The sequence below is a fragment of the Pelodiscus sinensis genome, chromosome 6 (genome assembly GCF_049634645.1).
Source record: "Pelodiscus sinensis isolate JC-2024 chromosome 6, ASM4963464v1, whole genome shotgun sequence".
Taxonomy (NCBI): Eukaryota; Metazoa; Chordata; order Testudines; family Trionychidae; genus Pelodiscus; species Pelodiscus sinensis.
Genome location: NC_134716.1, coordinates 103,949,405 through 103,969,297, shown reverse-complemented (window position 1 = coordinate 103,969,297; position 19,893 = coordinate 103,949,405). Strand labels below are relative to the sequence as shown.

Genomic DNA, 19,893 nt, shown 5'->3' with positions numbered 1-19,893 from the left:
ATACTCTGTTTTCATAGCCTTGCTTTTATCCTCAGTGAAAGACACCACACCACTCCGAACTATTTTTTCTCCAGTTTTCCTCTGTGGGCATAAGATGTTGTTTATGTACATTCAGTAACATAGAGCTGCTTATGTCCATTCAGCAATATATTCAGCAACAAGTAGCTAAAAGGAAAAGCATGAAATGCAATGTTCTAAATAAGAAAGGAGAAAAGGCACTGGGCCTTTAAGACAGCATCTACATAACTAGATTCATGTAGCTACATCAGTGCACCAGCATAACTAGATTCATGTAGCTACATCAGTGCAAACCATTAGTGTAAAAAATGTCTTACGCTCACGCAATTTAACCATATCTCATGGAGCTTTAAGCATTTGTGAAATAAGTTGAGGTCTTCAGCCAAACAATGCTAGAGGCATTCAAAGTATTATTGTAATTATTTATCTGACATAGCCCGAATATTATTGTGCCCATATTACCAACAACAATGTTCTAAATAAGAAAGGAGTAAAGGCACTGGGCCTTTTAGACAGCATCTACAATGAACCCTTTTGCACCAGCATAACTAGATTCATGTAGCTACATCAGTGCAAACCACTAGTGTAAAAATGTCTTACGCACACACAATTTAACCATATCTCATGGAGCTTTAAGCATTTGTGAAATAAGTTGAGGTCTTCAGACAAACAATGCTAGAGACATTCAAAGTATTATTGTAATTATTTATCTGACATAGACCAAATATTATTGTGCCCATATTACCAACAACAAGCATTCAAAAATCATGAAACCAGACCAGAAAGATCATGAGACTGTATTAAAAATTCATATTTAAAAAAATAACATTAGGGTGTTTAAAAATGTACTTTCCTAATCCCTCAGAGTACACTTGGGTCAAGTTTTCCAGCTTCTCTCTTCAACCAGGAGGGAGAGACATTTTCTATTTTAAAAACAAAAGTGGAGATTGTGTCTGACTCCAGAGCTATGGCTTTAGGAGCAACATCAACACTAAGATGCACAGGAATAGTTAAAATTGCTTGAACATGCTTACAGTTACTCTATGGAAAGAGACATTAAACCAGCAGTTTCAAACTTGGGTGATTTCAGTCAACATTAAAGGTGTTGAACACGTTAGAAAATCTGATGACTTTTGCTTTGGGGTGGGATCTAATATGGACACGGGAGTCTAATTTTTAGGTATTCATGTTTTGATTGACTCATGTTTGATCTTAGATTTTCAGTGACATATTTTTCAAAAAGTCTGAGAAAATCCAGTCTGCAGCAATGCAGGCACCTGTTTCAGTGTGCAAAATCAGCAACTGTGTAAGGAGTAACTTATATCCACCTGCCCAGGTACTGCATTTGCTCCTTTGAGAGGGAAGGGGGTCTATCTAGGCAGAGCTCCTTGAACAATCAGGGCTAACTTTACTTATTTTACATAAGACAATTGCATGCACAGAATTTTGAATTTCAGACAGTGACAGGCAGGTGCATTTGAAGAAGCCCCATGTATAAAGCAGTCTCCATATTTATGTATATATAGATGGTCACAAACCTCAACATTCAGATAGGGATTACAATCACCAAAGGTCTTGCTTCTTCATAAAAAAAAGTGAGCTGGCTTCTTAACTGATATAAATCAGCATAGCTCTATTGAGCCGAGTAATTCTGCAACAGTTTACACGAGCAGATGAGCTAGCCCAGAAGGTCTTTGTGAAATCTAGATTCTGACCAGGATCTGAGTTTCAAACAGCTCCATATTTAGAGGACACTTGATTCTGAGGTTTTGCGTAGGGCCCATCTTCACAGACACACTTTAAAAAGGCTCTCCCAGACTCACTGAGAGACCACTCAAAACTTGGGCATTTAGAATTACAAACCACAGTCTATACAGCACCTGTAGCTACCCATCTCCACCCAGGAAATTGCTTTGTGAATAACGACATTAGACATGAACACCTCAGTTTAAGGAAACAGAAAATAAAAACCTTGTAGTAGAAAGACTTGAAATAGTTGATTCTAATTATAATCACATCTAAGCATTTTTCAGAAACAAATACACCTTTTAAAGACACCCCTTCTCCACCGGATATTAGTTAGGAGAATCAAGTGATTTTTATTTTGCAACTATTTTTCTCTTGCTTTCAGTAGGTTTTGCCCCATGCTGGGGACAACACTTGCGACATAAAAGGCATATGTGGGATGTGAATGATGCACTCTCCCTGAACACATGGGAAATTTCACCTGGAATGAATTAAGTAGCAAATCAACCAATCAATAAAGTAAAAAAGGGACTCACTGTCTCTTGCACTATTTTTTCGGAATCTTTCCAGATCCACAGTTGGGGGTCGGCTGGGCTTTTGGGGAGGCGGGCCCAATTTAAATAATGGCGTTAATGCTTTGTGCTTGGGGGTTGCAGAACTCTTGTCACCCTCTTCTCTCTCTTTGAAGCTGCGTGACGGTCCTCCCGCAGCAAGCTTGGCAGGTGGCTTGGGGAATTTAGGAGGAGTTGGACCAGAATCTTCCTGATTAATTTTATTGAGGGAAATTTTCTTGGCGATCCCTGGCCTATTATCTTCCGTCTTTTCCTCAACATTTTTTGGGACCTGTCCTGGGCTGCTTCGATTACCAACAGATTTCAGAGTCACTGAAGGAAAACGACCCGCTGGGGCATCAGTTCCATTACTGCTATTTTCTGCTGCTTCCCTGGGTAATTTAAATGACTGTATTTTTGGCCTGGGGCCTAGGGAGCCTGAAGATCCCTTAGTAAAAAGTGCAGCTCTACTGGAAATATCTTCGTGGTGGGAAACATCAGGGCTTCCAGAATGTTTTAATCCAACGGGTGGCTTAGGGAAAGGAGGCTTGGGATCATTTTCTTGTGATGCAGCAATGAACTTTTCTTTAAACCCAGCTACTTTGGAAAATGCAGGTTTTGGCCCACTCTCTTGTGGTGCAGAATTAAAATTTGGCTTAAGTCCTAGCGGCTTTGTGTCATTCTCCTGGGTGGTAGAGTTGTGGAATTTGTTTACAGCAGGTTTTGGAAACACAGGCTTGGAATCTTCTTTTGGCAGTTCATGGGGTTTAGGACCCATATATTTAGGGAACCCAGACTTTCCATCAGCTTCTTTGTTAGCTGCATTAAGCGGAGAGTCCAACTTCTTAGGTTTCAGATAGGGAGGTTTGGGATCCTTTTCTGTTTTATCTTCAGTAGAAGGTTTTACTCCAAATGACGGTTTAGGAGATGCAGACTTGTGGATACTGGAACCTGAAGGAGAACTAGCATTCCCTGGATTAGCAAATTTCTCAAGTGCAGCTTTCCTAGCCTGTAATCCTGAAGCAGAAAGGTGTCCTGGGATTTTGAAAGGTTGACTGCTAACCGAAACGTCCTCTGATGGGTGGTTGCCAGCATTAAATTTCGCCATGAGGGCCTTCACATCTGCCTTGCCAGCCTACAACCAGAAAGAAGAAGAAAAAAAGAGAGAGCAGCAAGTGAGAAGTCTTAGTTGTAATGTTCACATATACTGTATTTAAAAGGGTTTCCTGGTCTGAGGTTCACAGCACTACTGATTGGTTGAGGAGATATTGTAACACATCTTCCTGTATGGCTAAACAAGTTGACTGTTTTGTTATATCTTCGCCGTGGTTAAACAATTTTTTAAAGTTTTCAGTTCAGACATTATTTCTGCTGACTGGTTCTGTAACCTACTGCATTGTGACTGTAATTTCTGTTCTTCTTTTCTTTTTATTTGCAGAACCTGGAAGTGACACATTATACATAAACCCTCCTTAATTTTGTAAATAATATTCCTAAATAAAAATTAGACTTATCAGTCAAATTAAGCAGGTTTTGGACCTGTATAATAATATACTGTTATTTTGCCAACTATTTTGTGTTAATTGGAACACCCTGGGTTTTTTCCAGGGTTTTTTCTTCCTTCTTTTTTTCTGTTTTCACCTCTCTTTCTTCTATTATTTCTTTTCCATTTTGAAACTGAGAAATGAGAGTGAAGTGGTGAGGAAAACCAAGGAAAAAATGGGGGGAAAAGGGTTGAAATATGTAACCTTTAGCTGGAATTTCCCATACCCACTTTCTATTTTTTTAAGAAAGAAAAAGCGAAACAAACAAATGGGAAAAAAATCCCCAATAACCCTAATGCTCACTGCAAATATTTAATTTTGGTTAATGTTTCTAATTATTAAAAAGACCAGGTTTTGTTTATTTATTGTATTAACTCCAATACATTAAATATTCCTTGCAGGATCAAGATCACATTCACTATAGATACTATGAGGTTTAAACTACTACTGACATGCATGTGTGCATACATACATACACAAAAGCCTAACTACACTAAAATCCAACTTCCAGACTAAAAGCTTCAATAGGAAAGGATTTCCTCAATGGGAAGGTAGAAAAAGTGTCACAAATAGAACTCTGGAATTCTGGCTCCCAGGTCTCTGCTCTGACTACACTATTTGTGTCACAAGGCAAGGTTTTTTAAAATACATGTAATGGAATCCTAGCAATCAGAGATGTTCAAAACCTGCCGTGTAGTGTGTTTGAATGCTGCAGGAACATGCAGATGGCTACTGTATTCCTTCCATTCAGTGCCTAGTAGTTTGGCCAGTTCACATGTGTTCATTTACAATGATCTCTGTACTCACACTCTGTTAAATGACAGTTACAAGATGAAACTTGCAGATATGAGCCAGTCACAGAATCTGACCACAGCTCTTACAGGTGCTGGAAATCTGGCTGCTAATAAATACGCTTTTTTGTTGTTGTTATTGTTGAAATTTGAGGTTTGATTAAATAAGATTTCTGGAGCATCTTTTATTAAAAAGACAAATTGTATGGAATCCACCCCTCCCAAATCCTACCAAACTGATGCTGAGACGAATTGTTGCAAATCAACTCCTTGGAAGTCAAAAAGAAGAATGTAAGAATGACTGTGCTGGGTTAGACCAGTGGTTCTTCTAACTCAGTATTTCGTATTTGGATGCTGGCCAATGCCAGGTGCTTCAGAGAGAAGACAGAATACTTCTGCCTTTGTTTCAAAAGATACCTTCAGTGGATGGTTGTTTTCAATGGAAGGATAACAGTATTTGCCATATTCCATCTGATTTAAATTATAAGGATTATTTCGATATATATTATTCATGGTAATTAGTTCTCCCATTGGTTGGGCACAGTTTGTTGCAAATTCCTTTGTGTTTTTTGCAATAAGCAGCACTTACTACACTTATATATGCTTTTAAAATGTAATAAATTATTCACCTGACATATGGCAAGTGGAATATTTTCACTATGGGGTTCATGAAAAGTCCTTGGGAATCAGAAATCTTTGTATGGATTTCATTGAGCTTTTGATCAACCTACATGTTTTATTACTTCATGTATCTTTTTTCCCCTCACAATTATCAAAGCAAAAAGAACCAAACCCAGCAAACCAGATTCAGTATCCAATAAATGCAGAACAAATAAACATAGCAGAACAGTACGGCTGTGTCTACATTGACACCCCTTTCCGGAAAATGGATGCTAATGAGACCAGTCGGAATTGCAAATGCCGCGGGGAATTTAAATATCCCCCGCGGCATTTGCATGAACATGGCTGCCGCTTTTTTCCAGCTCGGGGTTTTGCTGGAGAAAAGCGCCAGTCTAGACGGGATCTTGCAGAAAATAAGCCCTTTTCTGGAAGATCCCTTATTCCTTCTTTCTCCGCAAGATCCCGTTTAGACTGGCGCTTTTCTCCAGCAAAACCCCGAGCTGGAAAAAAGCGGCAGCCATGTTCATGCAAATGCCGCGGGGGATATTTAAATTGCATTTGCAATTCCGACTGGTCTCTTTAGCATCCCTTTTCTGGAAAGGGGTGCCAATGCAGACACAGCCTACATGTTTGCTTTGTGGGAAACCAAAGCTTTCCCTTTATACATGCATCGTTTCAACTATGAAGCACAATGGCTATCAACTGAGAAGTAGAAGGGAATATCCTGAAAGCCTTTCAATAATTTAGCTAAATACAATATGGGCCTGTGAAGTGCTGAGCTCCTCCCATAAGGTGTGGAGAATCCCTAGCTTTTGCTGACTTCATTAGAGATCAGAGGAATTCAAGCACATAACTGGCCCTTTCATTTATACATTCTACCCTGGAGTTCTACTATGCTTTGAACAGGGAACAGCTCTTGCCTTCTTCATACATGATTGCAAGTTCTCCAGAGAAAAAAGGGAATGGTGAGTGAGCATGTGCAGCAAGGAGACACAATTAGTAACATGCCCATTCTTACTTGTTTTTAGTAGTCAGGACAACAGAACAAGAATCTTTTTTTCTCTTTTTTTAAATTGTGATTTAAAGTTGTGGAGGCTTTGCTTGTTGTTTCTTTTTTGAGGGCCAAATTCTGGCTCCTTGTGTACTTCTTGACTGACCGGAGGTGGTAGAGGGATGATGTATTGGATTCTCTACAGGGATTGGGCCAGATACAGAATCTTCCCCTGGACATGGAATAGACACCATATCTAATGCGCTTCTCCCTCCAAAGGGACCATGGCAACCAATCTGGTGACTATACGTCTGTGCAGAAAGCTGCAGACAAAATGCTGCAGTTAATAATATGGGCACTTGAAAAAATTCTGAGATTAGATTCAGTTTGAATAAGTACCGAGATATTTGGGTGCCTGATATTCAAACCTGTTGGACTAGGCAGGTTCACATAACCAGAGTTTAGGCTATTTCTTGCACTTCCTGTTTACAGTCTAGTAGGAAATACAATGAGAAGCTTTTTGGTCTTTCAACCTCCACTTCCAGTAATGAGGGGAAAAACATGGTTTTCTAACTTCAAAAAGGGTTTGGTGTCAGCATGCTGAAAATTGTGCAATTGTGATTTTATCCAGACTTGATGATCCAGTTGTAGTTGCATTTCTCACAAAGCTCTATTTCTGCTTCCCAGGGTCTTGGTACTGCAAGGAACTTTGCATGAGCAAAACCTTGTACCAGTACAATCACTTATTTTCTCCAATAAAGCTCCACACTGGGTCTGGAGCCCACTTGTATGGAAGGACTTATAGGCCCAGGACTTATTTTTATGTTGGGGTTAGCAGGTGCCACTCGCTATTAAATTTAATGGAAAAGTATAACATTACACCAAGCCAGAATACAGCTCAAATGCAACAAAGCTAACAGGCCCAGTTCCAATCACACTGACATTATTAGGAAATGTGCAATTGGTCTTAAGTGGGAGCATGGTTTGTCCTCAGAAATGATGTTTGCTCCACGAACATATCAGTACACACTCTGCGCTCTCGTTAAAACAGAGATCATTTCACTTTAACTTCCTCTTCTGGGTGTTCTTTTTCAAGCAAACAGCAGCACTGGATCAATCAACAAAAGAACAAAGCAATTTTGCTCAGATCAAATGAGCACATATACAGGCACGCATTCCCCTTCCCCTGGGAGCGATACCAATCTTTACATTAAGCGTAAGAAACACCCAGTTCTCATGAAAAATACATACAAATCTGATTTATAAAGGCAAAGCCATTTCCTCATTCTGGACACATTTCCCACCTGTGATAGCTTTTCTTTCTCCTCTCATCTCTCCGTAACAGCTGGGGAAAGTTAGGGGCCATAATCAGCGCTTCTAAGGCCTTGTCTACACTGACAAACTTTGGTGACAAAACCCGGAGTGGGAGGGGGAGGCGGTGGCCATGAAGGTGGATAGGTTGTTCTAGGGCAGCTGGGGGTGTGTGGCGTGGGATAGTAAGTTGCTGTATATTGCAGCACGGAGGAGGGACGGGAGTGGGGGGGGGAGGAGGCTGTGGCAGCACGGGAAGTTGCTTTTGCAGCCGGGGAGGAGGGGAGTGGCAGAGGCATAGAGCAACCAGAGGCTATATATCTCTGCATTATATCCATACAGAGCATCAACGTACACAGAGCTATCAATAGAATCTTGCTGGGGGATGCGGCCGGAGGTTTGCCTGAGGTACTTTTCAGTTTCCTCATGGAGATTCTATGGCAGGGCTGCCATTTCCCCACCACTGTGGTACAACACTCTCCCAAACCATTCCCCAGACTGTGCTGCTGGAACCAAGGTGGCACTGAGTTTGGCTGCATAAGGATTGAGGCGTCCCACACTCATGTGTATAAGCTGAGCCAGGATTTGCTTGTTAACCTTCAGCAGGGATATAACAACCCGAGTAATGTCAGACCATGGACAAGTGTAGGGTTACTACACATTGTTTCCATGGACATCTGTTGCACAAGCCTGGGTTGTACTTTTTTGAAGAATCATACCCAACCCTTCTTTCCCCCTTTCCTTCTACTTTTAAAATTCAGCATGATCAGAAGGTCTGGAGAGGTCTGTGTTTGCATCTAGGGTAACAAGAAAGGTGGCGAGTTTTGGTCAGAGATGTGCATTTTAATTAAATTTTATAATCTCTCATGAAAAGTACAGTCACTCTTTGTTAATTGTTATTGTTACTTTTCCAGACCAGACCTTGAAAAGCCAGGCACGTTCAACTGCAGACAGACTCTGCCAACTGACAAAAAAACACAGAGGACAAAGGAGGATCTGGTCAAGGTTGTGTCGTGTCATTCACCACTTGAAACAGAGAAAAGGGAGCACAGAAGAACTACGGATATGCAAGTGAGAACACAAACCAATAAGTGCATGCTAAACTCATGGAAGACCAAAATGAGGTGCTGAAGCATCTTATCAAGATGCAGAGCGAACAGAACCAAAGACCTCCCTGTCAACAAATGCAGAACTCTTCACAGCAACTCTCCCTTTCTGCCCACACACTCATTTTCACAATTAAGTAATTTTTTCCCCTACCACACTCCGCTCCCTGTGAAAGCAACTCTGACTTTAACAGCTAGACATTAACACCATTGTGAGGTTTTCCAATAACCCCTACCAAGTATCCTGACTGAAAGACATCAATAAAGGCAAGTATCATGCAGGTTTCCATGAGTTTATTTTATGTGATGCAACCCACATCAATCACTCTGGCCCATGTGGAAGGCTGAAATATTCCTTTAATTTCATGGGAATGCCTCACTCTGGATGAGTAGTGGGTTGAGACAGGGAGGCAACCCCATAACACAAAAATGTCAGCACCCCTCATAGTCAAAATGGTTCCTCAGAGACTCGCTGATATTGATGGCCACCCTGTGGGCTCCTCTGACACCATGGCTGTGTCTACATTGGCCCCTATTCCGTAATAGGGATTCAAATGTAGCACTTTGGAATAGGCAAATCCGCGGGGGATTTAAATATCCCCCGCGGCATTTGCATTAACATGGCTGCCGCTTTTTTCCGGCTTGTAGATAAGCCGGAGAAAAGCACCAGTCTGGATGCGATCCTCTGGAAAATAAGCTCTTTAGGAATAAGAGATCCTCTGGAAAAGAGCTTATTTTCCAGAGGATCGCATCCAGACTGGCGCTTTTCTCCGGCTTATCTACAAGCCGGAAAAAAGCGGCAGCCATGTTAATGCAAATGCCGCGGGGGATATTTAAATCCCCCGTGGATTTGCCTATTCCAAAGTGCTACATTTGCATCCCTATTACGGAATAGGGGCCAATGTAGACACAGCCTATGAGTTTCTGGCTGTTCAAACAGTTTCCAAGTACTGTGTGTTATTGTTCCACCCATGGCCAAATGCTTCACTCTTACTCTCACACAAATTACGTGAATAACAGCATGTGGCCACCACTGTGGAGATATGATCATCCAAAAGGTGCAGCCTCCTCATAGAGACAGCTCCATCTCACTTTCAATCTGCCAAAGACACATTCAACAAGCATGAGGCATCAGCTTAGCCTGTGGTTGAAATACTCCTTATTGCTGTCTAGGTGCCCGGTATAAAGCTTCATGAGCAAGAACTGTGAGGGGTAAGTCATGTCACCTAGGATCTCTATGGACGTTTCCACATTCCCCACTGTAATATTCGGGTTTGGAAAGAAAGTGCCAGCGGGCAGCTTTCTGTACAGGCCACTGTTCCTGAAGATGTGTGCATCACGTACCTTTCCAGACCACCCTGCTTTTACATCTGTGAAATGCCCATGGTGATTCACAAGCACCTGGGACACCATTGAGAATTACCCCTTCTGATGGACATACTCTGAGGCAAGGTTGGGTGGGAATATGTGTGCCATCACTTGCCCCACCACAGTTTGGGAAGCCCATGTCAGCAAAGCCAGCCACTATGTCATTCACTTTTATCAGAGTCACAGTTCTAGCCATCAAAATGCGATTTATTGCCCTGCACACATGCATAGGTGCTATCCTGATCATAGGCTTCCCTACCCCACACTGATTTGCAACTGAACAGAAGCAATTGGGAGTCACCAGCTTTCACGAAGCAATGGCAACATACCTCTACTGAGACAGCAGCTCTCATTCGGGTGCCCTTGTGCCGCAGTTCAGGGGCCAGCTCAGCACACAGCTCCAGAAAATGTGCTTTACACATCTTCAACCCACACCTGCATGCCATCCCACATCTGTAGTCGGTGTTTCCCTAGTTCAAAAGCAACGCTCTACCGTGCACACGTGCTCTGTGACAGCCCAATGCAGTGCCCCTTTGCTGCTGTCTCTGTCACTCATGTCATCTGCATCAGAGTTCTAATCCTTTGCTCTTAAGTGCATAAGTAGTTCTGCTGCAGTGCATGATGTCCTAAGCACATTGATCATGGGAGAGAAGTCTGGGAGCCATGATTTCTCACAGCAGATGATGGAGTTTGCAGCAAGGACATTCAAGTAGTGCCAAAATAAGCCGGAAGCCCAGGGGAGCTGGGGAGGAAAGAAGTGGCTGACAGGATATTTTTCACATTACCAAAATGCCTAGTGCTACGTTGTGCATTCCCACAGTGCTTAGCAACTGAAGGTGAGGCCAGACACTGTGGGGTGCTTACCCATATTGCTTTGCTCTTTCTGTCGACAGAGGAGCTAACAATGTGGCCATGAAATGTGAACAACGGGTGACAGAAACATATGTTTGACAAGTTTTTAGTTTTGGTGATTTTTTGCATGTCAACAACTCTTTTGTCACCAAACCTTTCTAGTGTAGACATAGCCTAAAAAAATGAAACTCTGTGAAGGACTGAGATCTGGTTGAGTTTGCAGAAGGTTTTGGAATTTATGAGAAAACAATGATAGCATCAATTCTAGGAGAAAAACAATGCACTCCAGCATGTTCCATATTTAGTGAAAGGCACGCAGCATCTGCAAGCCAGTAAGGGAAGTGAGATCTTGCCCAGGAACAGGTCAAAAAAGGAACTAAATAGTAACAGTCCAGGAAAAGTGGCACCAAAAAAAGAAAGAAAAATATAGATCTGAAAATTATTTTGCAAAACACAGTCCTGTTCCTGGGATGTTCTGGTGCCTTTTGCCTCCATTGAAGTTAGTACTTTTCAGGATGGCTAAGTGACCATTTTCGTCTCCATGGCTGGGCTCAGCCATGCGCTTGGTTTGGGGCTCTGCTGTGCCGTGGTGGCAGCAGCACAAATTTTGCCCATGCCCCTGGGCGCATAACACCCTTGCTACACCTCTGGGGTCTACTCAAATTGTAAGTCCCACTGCTGGAGAGTGGGAGAAAGTCCATCAAATGTTACAATAACCAGTGACAAGAAATGTTGATGGAAAAGGTACAAAAGAACTGAATTCATCCAATGAAAATGGGCTTGTGATGCAACCTAAGGGCTGTGTTAAGATCATGATTGGTAAATAACATTGGAATACAAATTAATGGGCCAAAATTGATGTGTTGGAAATAATGCTTAGTTGGTGAACAAAATCAAGGAAAGGATTCCAATCTGCCTCTTGGGGTTTCTCAAAGAAACAGACTCTAGGCATTCGAGTGGAAAATAATTGGAGGGTAGGGGGGATTCCTTGGTGATAGCCCAACAGATCTCTGCCATGCCCCCTAGATGCTGTCCTCTGTTGGTGAGCCTCAGCATCAGTATGTCACCTCTGTACCAGTAAGGACTCTAGTTTGACATGTGAAAGCCCCTACTCTGTCTGCCCTTTTCTCTCATATTCTTTTATTTCTAGTATCTGCTTCCTGGCCCCTTTCATTATCTTTTTACCTGATTCACCATGACATGGCACCAGGATGACCAGATGAAATGGCTCATCCAGCTATGCCCAAACTCAGAAGGACCAGTGAAGAAGAGGGACCTGACCAGATTCACCTATCTCGTCACCTCAGCTTTCCTTCACATCTGTCCTTCTTACCCTTTTTACCTCTGTCCCATAATCCACCTTCTTTCCTGTCCTTACCTTGCCTCCCCCCCCCCAAGTGGAACTAATCATCATATCATTCACTCTGCTTGTGTATTATATCCCTTTTCTCACCCTGTGTCAGCCTTCTCTATTTGGACTCTAAATGGGTCCCCATTCTCTCCTTTATGCTGTAATGTTATAAACTTCATTATTAATAAAATAATAATAAGAGATGACATCCCAGACCAGGGGAATGAACCAGGATCTAGAGCAGTGGTTCTTAACCTCTTTGGCACTGCTACCCCATAAGCTAAACCAATAAACCAAAATTCCTCCTCCTCCTTTTTAAAATGGCAAGACACAAAAAGAAAATTACAATGAATCATTTTTATTATATTTCATTTTCTTATACATTATGTTGAATAAAAAAGAATACCTATTGTATTTTAAACTTATTACCTACCCCCTGACATCTGCCAAATTAGCCCCTGAGAGGTTAGCCCTCCCAGATTAAGAGCCACCGATAAAGCATCAACCATCATGGCTGACCTGCTACCCTACAACATTAATTCATCACTGAACAGCAGCCTTGTATCCTGAGAGCATCAACAAAACCTGCATTTCCCCGCCAACCGTCTTCTTTTTTGTGCCTCTTTGTTTTGTCAAAAGCAGGAAGAGTAACTACTATTAAAAGCTGCCAATTCAAAGTTCAACAGCAGAACGAACCTTTTCTTCTCCTCTTAGAAGGATCATTTAACAAAATAAGAGTCTCCAACTGATCACTCTCTCTCTCTCTCTCTCTCTCTCCCTAAAAGGGTTTTGATTTTTTTAATATAACCACTTGATTATCAAAAAACTTTTTAAAACTCTTTTTTTGTGTGTGTATATACCCTAATCAATACTTTTTCAAACTTTGGCATGAATTGTCTAATGTGTTTGTCATGGGATTAAGCAGTTCAAAGTCTCTGTTTTCAAATCCCTAAATATTATTTGATTTCTTAGTATTGTAGTGATATGACCATATTAACCCGTTGGATTTTTATTGCCTCTATATAAATCCATGTATGCCCACATCGTGAATACTTCATGCAGATGTGGGTGTCATCTCAAAAAAAGATACGTTGGCATTGGGAAAAGTTCAGAAAATAGCAATGACATTATTAGGGATACAGAATGGCTGCCATATGAGGAGAGATTAATAAGATTGGGGCTCTTCATCTGGAAAAGAGATAACTAAGGAGGGATATGATAGAGGTCTACAAAATTCTTCCCAAAACATAAGATCATCAAATGAAATGAATTGGTACCAGGTTTAAAACAAATACAGGAAGTACTTCATAAAATGCATAGTCAACCCATGGTAGTCTTTTACAGAGGTCGTTGTGAAGGCCAAGACTATTACAGGGTTTAAAAAAAAACCTACATAAATTCATGGAGGAGAGGCTCGTCACTCGCTATTAGCCAGGATGGGTAAGGTTGTTATCTCTAGCCTCTGTTTGTCGGAAACTGGGAATGGGCGACAGGGGATGGATCACTTGATTTTCTGGGACCATCTATTCCATCAGAATTTACACAACAGCTCTGTCTCATAGACTCATAGACTTTAAGGTCAGAAGGGACCATTATGATCATCTAGTCTGACCCCCTGCACCGTGCAGGCCACAGAATCTCGCCCACCCCTCTTAGAATAATCCTCTCACCTATGTCTATGCTTCTGTGTTCCTAAGCACTGAAAGCTATTGATCCTTTCCACTATTTTTAAAGGATTGTATGCTAGCAGTTATCTGTAGCCTATGTAATTTCAAGGAGATTTACTTCAGGTTTTGGTTCTATGAATAAAAATGGTACTGTTCTGAATAATAAATCATCACAAAAAATTTCTTCCTTGGCTATTTACAAACAAGATAGATACTATACTAATAGGTCAATCCAGGTTACCATAAAAAAACCTAACCATATTCAACCACTATACAATGCATACAAGAAAACGAAACCAAACACAAACAATATCCATGAAAATGCTAGGAAAGAAATCACTGGTCACAACCATAACATACCACTTGATGTCAGTGTTTCAGTTAGTATTCAAGATGTAAGGCATTTATAACAACTCAGAAAATTTCACATGTGCATTTTTTCAGAGAGAGAGAGGGGGCAATGTTGTGGTACTTAAGTCTTGCAATAGGTCTGCACTGAGGTCTGTAAATAATGTATTGTATTGTGCCTTGATCTCATCTGCTCTCCAGCTCACTTAGCACTTCCAGAAGAAACTGTATTGAGGCAAATAGTGTCAAATGTGCCTTCTTCTCCTGGCATTCTGTACAATCATTTGTAAAATATACATGGCATTTACCTGCATTCTGCTCTGCAATATTTTGGCAAGGCCAGAAAAATTGACAGTCTTCAGGTTCTCTTAGTGTGACAAAATCACAAGTTCACCCCCATTGTGGCCTTGCTGCCGCTCTCCTGTGCATGGGATTCCTAAGCGCACAGAGTGTTGAACCTCTTTTCCTGGCAGAGGGTTGCAGAATGAAGCCTAGTGTGGATTTCATTAACTCAACACTGCAATTCTCAAAAACTCTCTGTCTCGAATACTTACAGGATATTGAGCAAGAAACGTGGGGGGGGGGGGGGGGGGAAGGAACTAAAAACAAGTTTGTTCAGGCTTATGGCATCAGCAATATTCTCCATGTGATTATCCAAAAGAGAGTGCATAGCAATTATACATTTAGTTCAGGTACCAGAAACAAAGCCTGCACCCCAAGAAGTCAGTGTGCATTTTACAGGATTTGGCCCTTCCTGTGCCATGATTAATGAAACAGGCAGGAATTCTTTTCTTTCTCTCTCTCTTTAACCCAAGTGTTATACACGTGCCTGCAGCTCTGTGGCACTGGGAGTAATCTATAATTCAAATAAAGATGGGCAAAGTGGCATGGATAAAATCATATTTCACCCAACACTTGAAATGATCAGACTCAGGCTGGTCATTGCAATCAGAACAGGCTGTGAAATAAGGACCTTAAACTTTTCGGTTTGGGCTGCACTACCAGCATTTGTACCTACTCATCTTTCCAGGTCCTTTCCTGATACATTAATGCTGACCTTGCTAGCATTAACTTAGCAGAGTTCCCATTTCACAGGCAGCAACATCTCTGATGGTATTGGTTCTAGAGCAGTGGTTCTCTATTTTTTTTGGCCCATGGCCCACCCTGCTCAACTCAGACCTTTTTGTGGACCACCAGCCAACCACCCATGAGGACAAAATGGGTGCAGGACATCTGGGGGCGGGGGTTTGACTGGGAGTTCATGTGCAGAAGCAGGCCAGGAGTGAGGGTCTGGGAGGGAGGGTGCAGGAATGAGGTGGGGGGTGTAGGATCTGGGCATGGGGAGACTGGGGAACACTTACTTAACTCTGTGCCTCCCGCTGCTCCCACACACTGCCTCTGGTGCTCCCATTGGCTGTGATTCCGGCCAATGGGAGCGGCAGTGAAAACCTCCAGGCAAGCAATGTCCTGCGGGGGAATGGGGAGCAGCAGCCCACCCGCAAGACAACTGGGGACCACTAGTGGTCCGTGGACCACACTACAAGAACCACTGTTCTAGAGGAATCAGAATCAGTGAATGCAGAATATTCCTGGCAGCCTGACTCCTGCTAAGAGACTGCGGTGAAGGGCAGCCAAGAGTTGACAGAGAAGAAGAAGAAACTCTTTGGACCTCAGGAGATCTAGTGATTTTTCAGACCAAAATGTTACGGTGTGAAGTAAATGCCTTAGAAAGAAAACAACACGGGGGAAAATGTCACAAGGACAACTTCCTTAAGTTTCTAATTCTTGTACTTGTGTAATTCACAAGTAGAGAACAATCTGTCACTAAACTGCCTCTATTTCCTATGCATCTTGTCTTCTATCTACCTTTTAAATCCACAATCCTTACAGCTAAGCACAGGAGCCAGAACTAGGGTTAAGGTATTAACCACTTGAAGACCATGTGAGTATTGTGTGTGTGCAAATGTGTCCATCTATGCATACACTTCTAAATAATTGATAAATACTGAAAACAACCATCACAGCTGACTTTTGTGACCTTGGTGTAGGATTAGATCACACGAAGAGATGCAATAAGATTTGCTGTACATTTGAATAATCAAAATATCCAGTTTGGGACAAGAACTACTGGATAAAGAATATGTAACGCATGAATGCTCACCCGCTCCCATCTTTTTTTCTTTAATATAATTGAATTATACATGTTGTTCATTATCTTTTTTACTATACACTGTATTTCATTTATACAATTCATGCTGTTAGTGAGAAGGAATACTCAACACTAAATGCCAAGGAAGTTTTCACTTACTGGCTATTGACAGTTTAGCTTTTGATCTGCATCTCTGTTTGAGAGCTAAAACATCAACATTATTTTGATACAGATGGATACTGCTGCCAGAGTTTGCATACAATATCAGTACTAAGCAAATCATGGGATGATCAAAGAAAGAGCTGCTTGCTCTTTGTAGCTCTGACTGATAGACTAATTTCTGGTTTTCATCTATTTCATACAATGGACGAATGTAAAAATATACCTCTAGTTGCTTTACTGCTGTTGAGAGTATACCTTATAACCAATGTCCTTCAGTCAGAATCACAGTTTATACAGTGAACTCGCTGTGAAGCTGCCTGTTTTTACCATTTGCAACAGATCACTAGATTATCCACAGTCAAAAATTATGTTCAAGTGCTTTAGGAGGACGGTTTTACAACTTCAGTTGCCACTGTCTTCTGGGTTTTTTTCTGCTCTGTCTGTGGCATTTATTGATTGATAAAGCATTTTTAGCAGGTACTCAAGGCCTGCATTCCCCAGCCCCTGCACTAAGCTCCCTAACCTCTGCTCTGTACCCCCGTCCCTGAGTTTGTCCTCCCCCCAAACCCTGATTCCCATACCTCCCACACCCCAGCCCTGTCCCCCCAACATCCTCAAGCCGCTGCCCTTACTCCTGCATCCCACCACACTCTCAGCCCCTTGCCCTGAAGGACCTGAGCAATTCCATGTAAGTCTTCTAGTACAGTTATGTATGATTACTAGCACATTGACTCAACATTGCATGAGTCCTTAAGGAGGGGCTCAGGGCAGGAGGCTCAGGGTTTGGGGGATGCAGGAATTGGGACAGGAGCTTAGGGATGTGGGGGGATCAGGGAATGGGTCTAGAGCTGTAGGAATCAGGGTTGGGGGGAGTAGGTGCAGAGTCAAGGCAGGTGGTGGGGAGTACACGAGTCAGGGCATGAGGCTGAGAGGTGTGAGGGCTCAGGACAAGGGGTGGGGAGTGCAGAAGTTAGGACAGGGAATGGGGAGGGCAGGGCAGGAAACATGTGTAGGGCTCAGGGCAGGATGGAGCAGCAGGGGTCATGATGCTCAGCTGGAGGCTCCCTGGAGCTAGCTACTGTTGCCCAGGTAGCAGCTCTCTGTGGCTAGCCAGGGCGACGGGGACCACATTGTCTAGGCAGCAACTTCTTGGGGCTGACTGGGGCAGCAGATTTCCAGGGCTGGCTGGAGTGCTGTGCATGTGGTATTTGGCCAGGGGATCTCCATGGATGTCTGGATTGTTGGAGGCTGTTGCTGGCCGGCAGCTTACCAGCACAGGAACCTTACCCATGTATGGTGGCAAGCAACATCTTGACTCTGTGGCCCAGCAGATCACTCTTTTACCCATACACCTACCCCCAAGGTCATTCCGCAGTATAACTGTGCCTGCTAGCAGACCTCTTCCTTTCCCTTTTAGGAGAAACAGTAGTATTCCAGGCACATCCCATTGTCCTGGCACAACCAAACCTTGACCCTGCTTTTGAAACAAGCTATTTCGGAATAACTATTCTGGAATAGCTTATTTTGAAATAAGCGTGTAGTGTAGACATACCCTCAGAGGCAGAGAAAGAAGCCAAGAAGGAGCCAATGAGCACAATGTAATCTTTGAAGAAATCTAGAGAGAGATTTTGATTTGGTGATTAACTAAGGAGATTTGGGGCCCTAAGCAAAGGAAGCAGATTACATGGCCGGACTGTCTGTTCAGTAGAGAAAAAGCCATCCAAAGGATGAAGTGATCCACTACCATCAAAACTGCTATAAACTGGGCCTTGGTAATTCTACAATAAAGTCTACAGTGATGACCACCCAGGATCAAGAGGGGGTAACCATGAGCTGGAGACTACAGAGTTGGTGGCATGATGCCTTGACGTTGGCACAGTCATCACAGGAGGCAACAAATGTCTGTGTCATCAGTTGCCTCTGGGACCACTAAAAGGAGCAGGATATGATTTGATGGGCCCTGAAGCACCTGGTAGGGGCGAAGTGTGGTATAACTGCAGGATTGCAACTCTTATGGATCCAGAAGGAACACAGATGTATGTGGTCCCTGATGTATGTGATCTCCTCCCCAGAGTCAGGTAGTTTCTTGTGAATAATGTGTGACACTTAGAATGACAACTATTTAATGAGATCATTTGCATATTGGCACAATTTTTGCATGTTACCATAATGTTCGATGGTGTGGGTCAGCATAAACAATGGAGACAGGAGGACATGCAACTTGAAAGTGTCAGCTATGGGAGGTGGCTGGAGGTATCTGGGGATGAGAGTGCTGGCTGAAATGTTTCAGGTAGTGGGGCGCTGGAGTGAGGTGTCAAGGGGGAGGCTGATGGCTGTCCAGGGAGTAGACAGGTCGGTTGATGGTGATGTCAGAGGTGACAAAGGTGGCTGAAGCCCAGTGGGTGCATGTGGGATCAGTGATACTTCAGCTTGCAGGTGCTGAGGCAGGTGGGTGTTTGCTAGTTGCCTGGGTCTGCTGGTGAGGGAGGCTGAGCAATACTGGGCAAACTGGTTGAAACTATAATAAAGAACAGAATTGTCAGGCACACAGATAAACATAATGTGTGTGTGGGGGGGAGAGTCAACATGGGTTCTGTAAAGGGAAATCATGCGTTACTAGAGTTCGCTGAGGATCAACAAGCATGTTCACAAGCGGGATCCAGTGGATATAGTGTACTTAGATTTCCAGAAAGGCTTTAACAAGTCCATCACCAAAGACTTTTAAGCAAAGTAAGCTGTCATAGGATAAGAGGGAAGGTCTCTCGTGGATTGATAATTGGTTAAAAGATAGGACACAAGGGTAGGAATAAATGGCCAGCTTTCAGAATAGTGAGAGGTAACTACCAGTGTCCCCCCAAGGGTCCATCCTGTGACCAAACGTATTCAACATATTCATAAATGATCTGGAGAATGGAGTAAACAGTGAGGTAGCAAAACTGCTCAAGATAGTTAATCCCAAAGCAAACTGTGAAGATCTTCAAGAAGGTCTCACAAAACTAGGTGATTGGGCAAATGGCAGATGAATTTTAATGTTGATAAATGCAAAGCAATGCATATTGGAAAACATAATCCCAACAATGTGTATAAAATGATGGGCACAAATGGAGCTATAACTACTCAAGACAGAGCTCTTGAAGTCATTGTAGATAGTTCTCTGAAAATATCCACACAGTGTGCAGCAGCAGCAGTCAAAAAAGCAGACAGAATATTAGGAATACAAATAAGGTATAGAAAATAAGATAGAATATCTTATTGCCTCTATATAAATCTGAGAACTGCATGTAAATCTGGTCACCTCATCTCAAAAAAGATATCTT

The 19,893-nt window shown here is 42.5% G+C and overlaps 1 protein-coding gene across 4 annotated transcripts in view; it reads right to left on the bottom strand.

The window, feature by feature from the left end:
* Nucleotides 1-19,893, bottom strand: part of FYB1 (FYN binding protein 1) — a 119,450-nt gene that overhangs the window by 72,198 nt on the left and 27,359 nt on the right. For 3 of the 4 annotated variants that reach the window (XM_014581770.3, XM_075932510.1, XM_075932511.1), the window contains exon 2: nucleotides 2,301-3,450. In XM_014581770.3, coding sequence (XP_014437256.2) covers nucleotides 2,301-3,450 — 1,150 coding nt within the window. Of the gene's footprint in view, nucleotides 1-2,300; nucleotides 3,451-14,573; nucleotides 14,729-19,893 lie in introns of those variants that run through there. The other variant, XM_006139480.4, reaches the window with a different exon arrangement.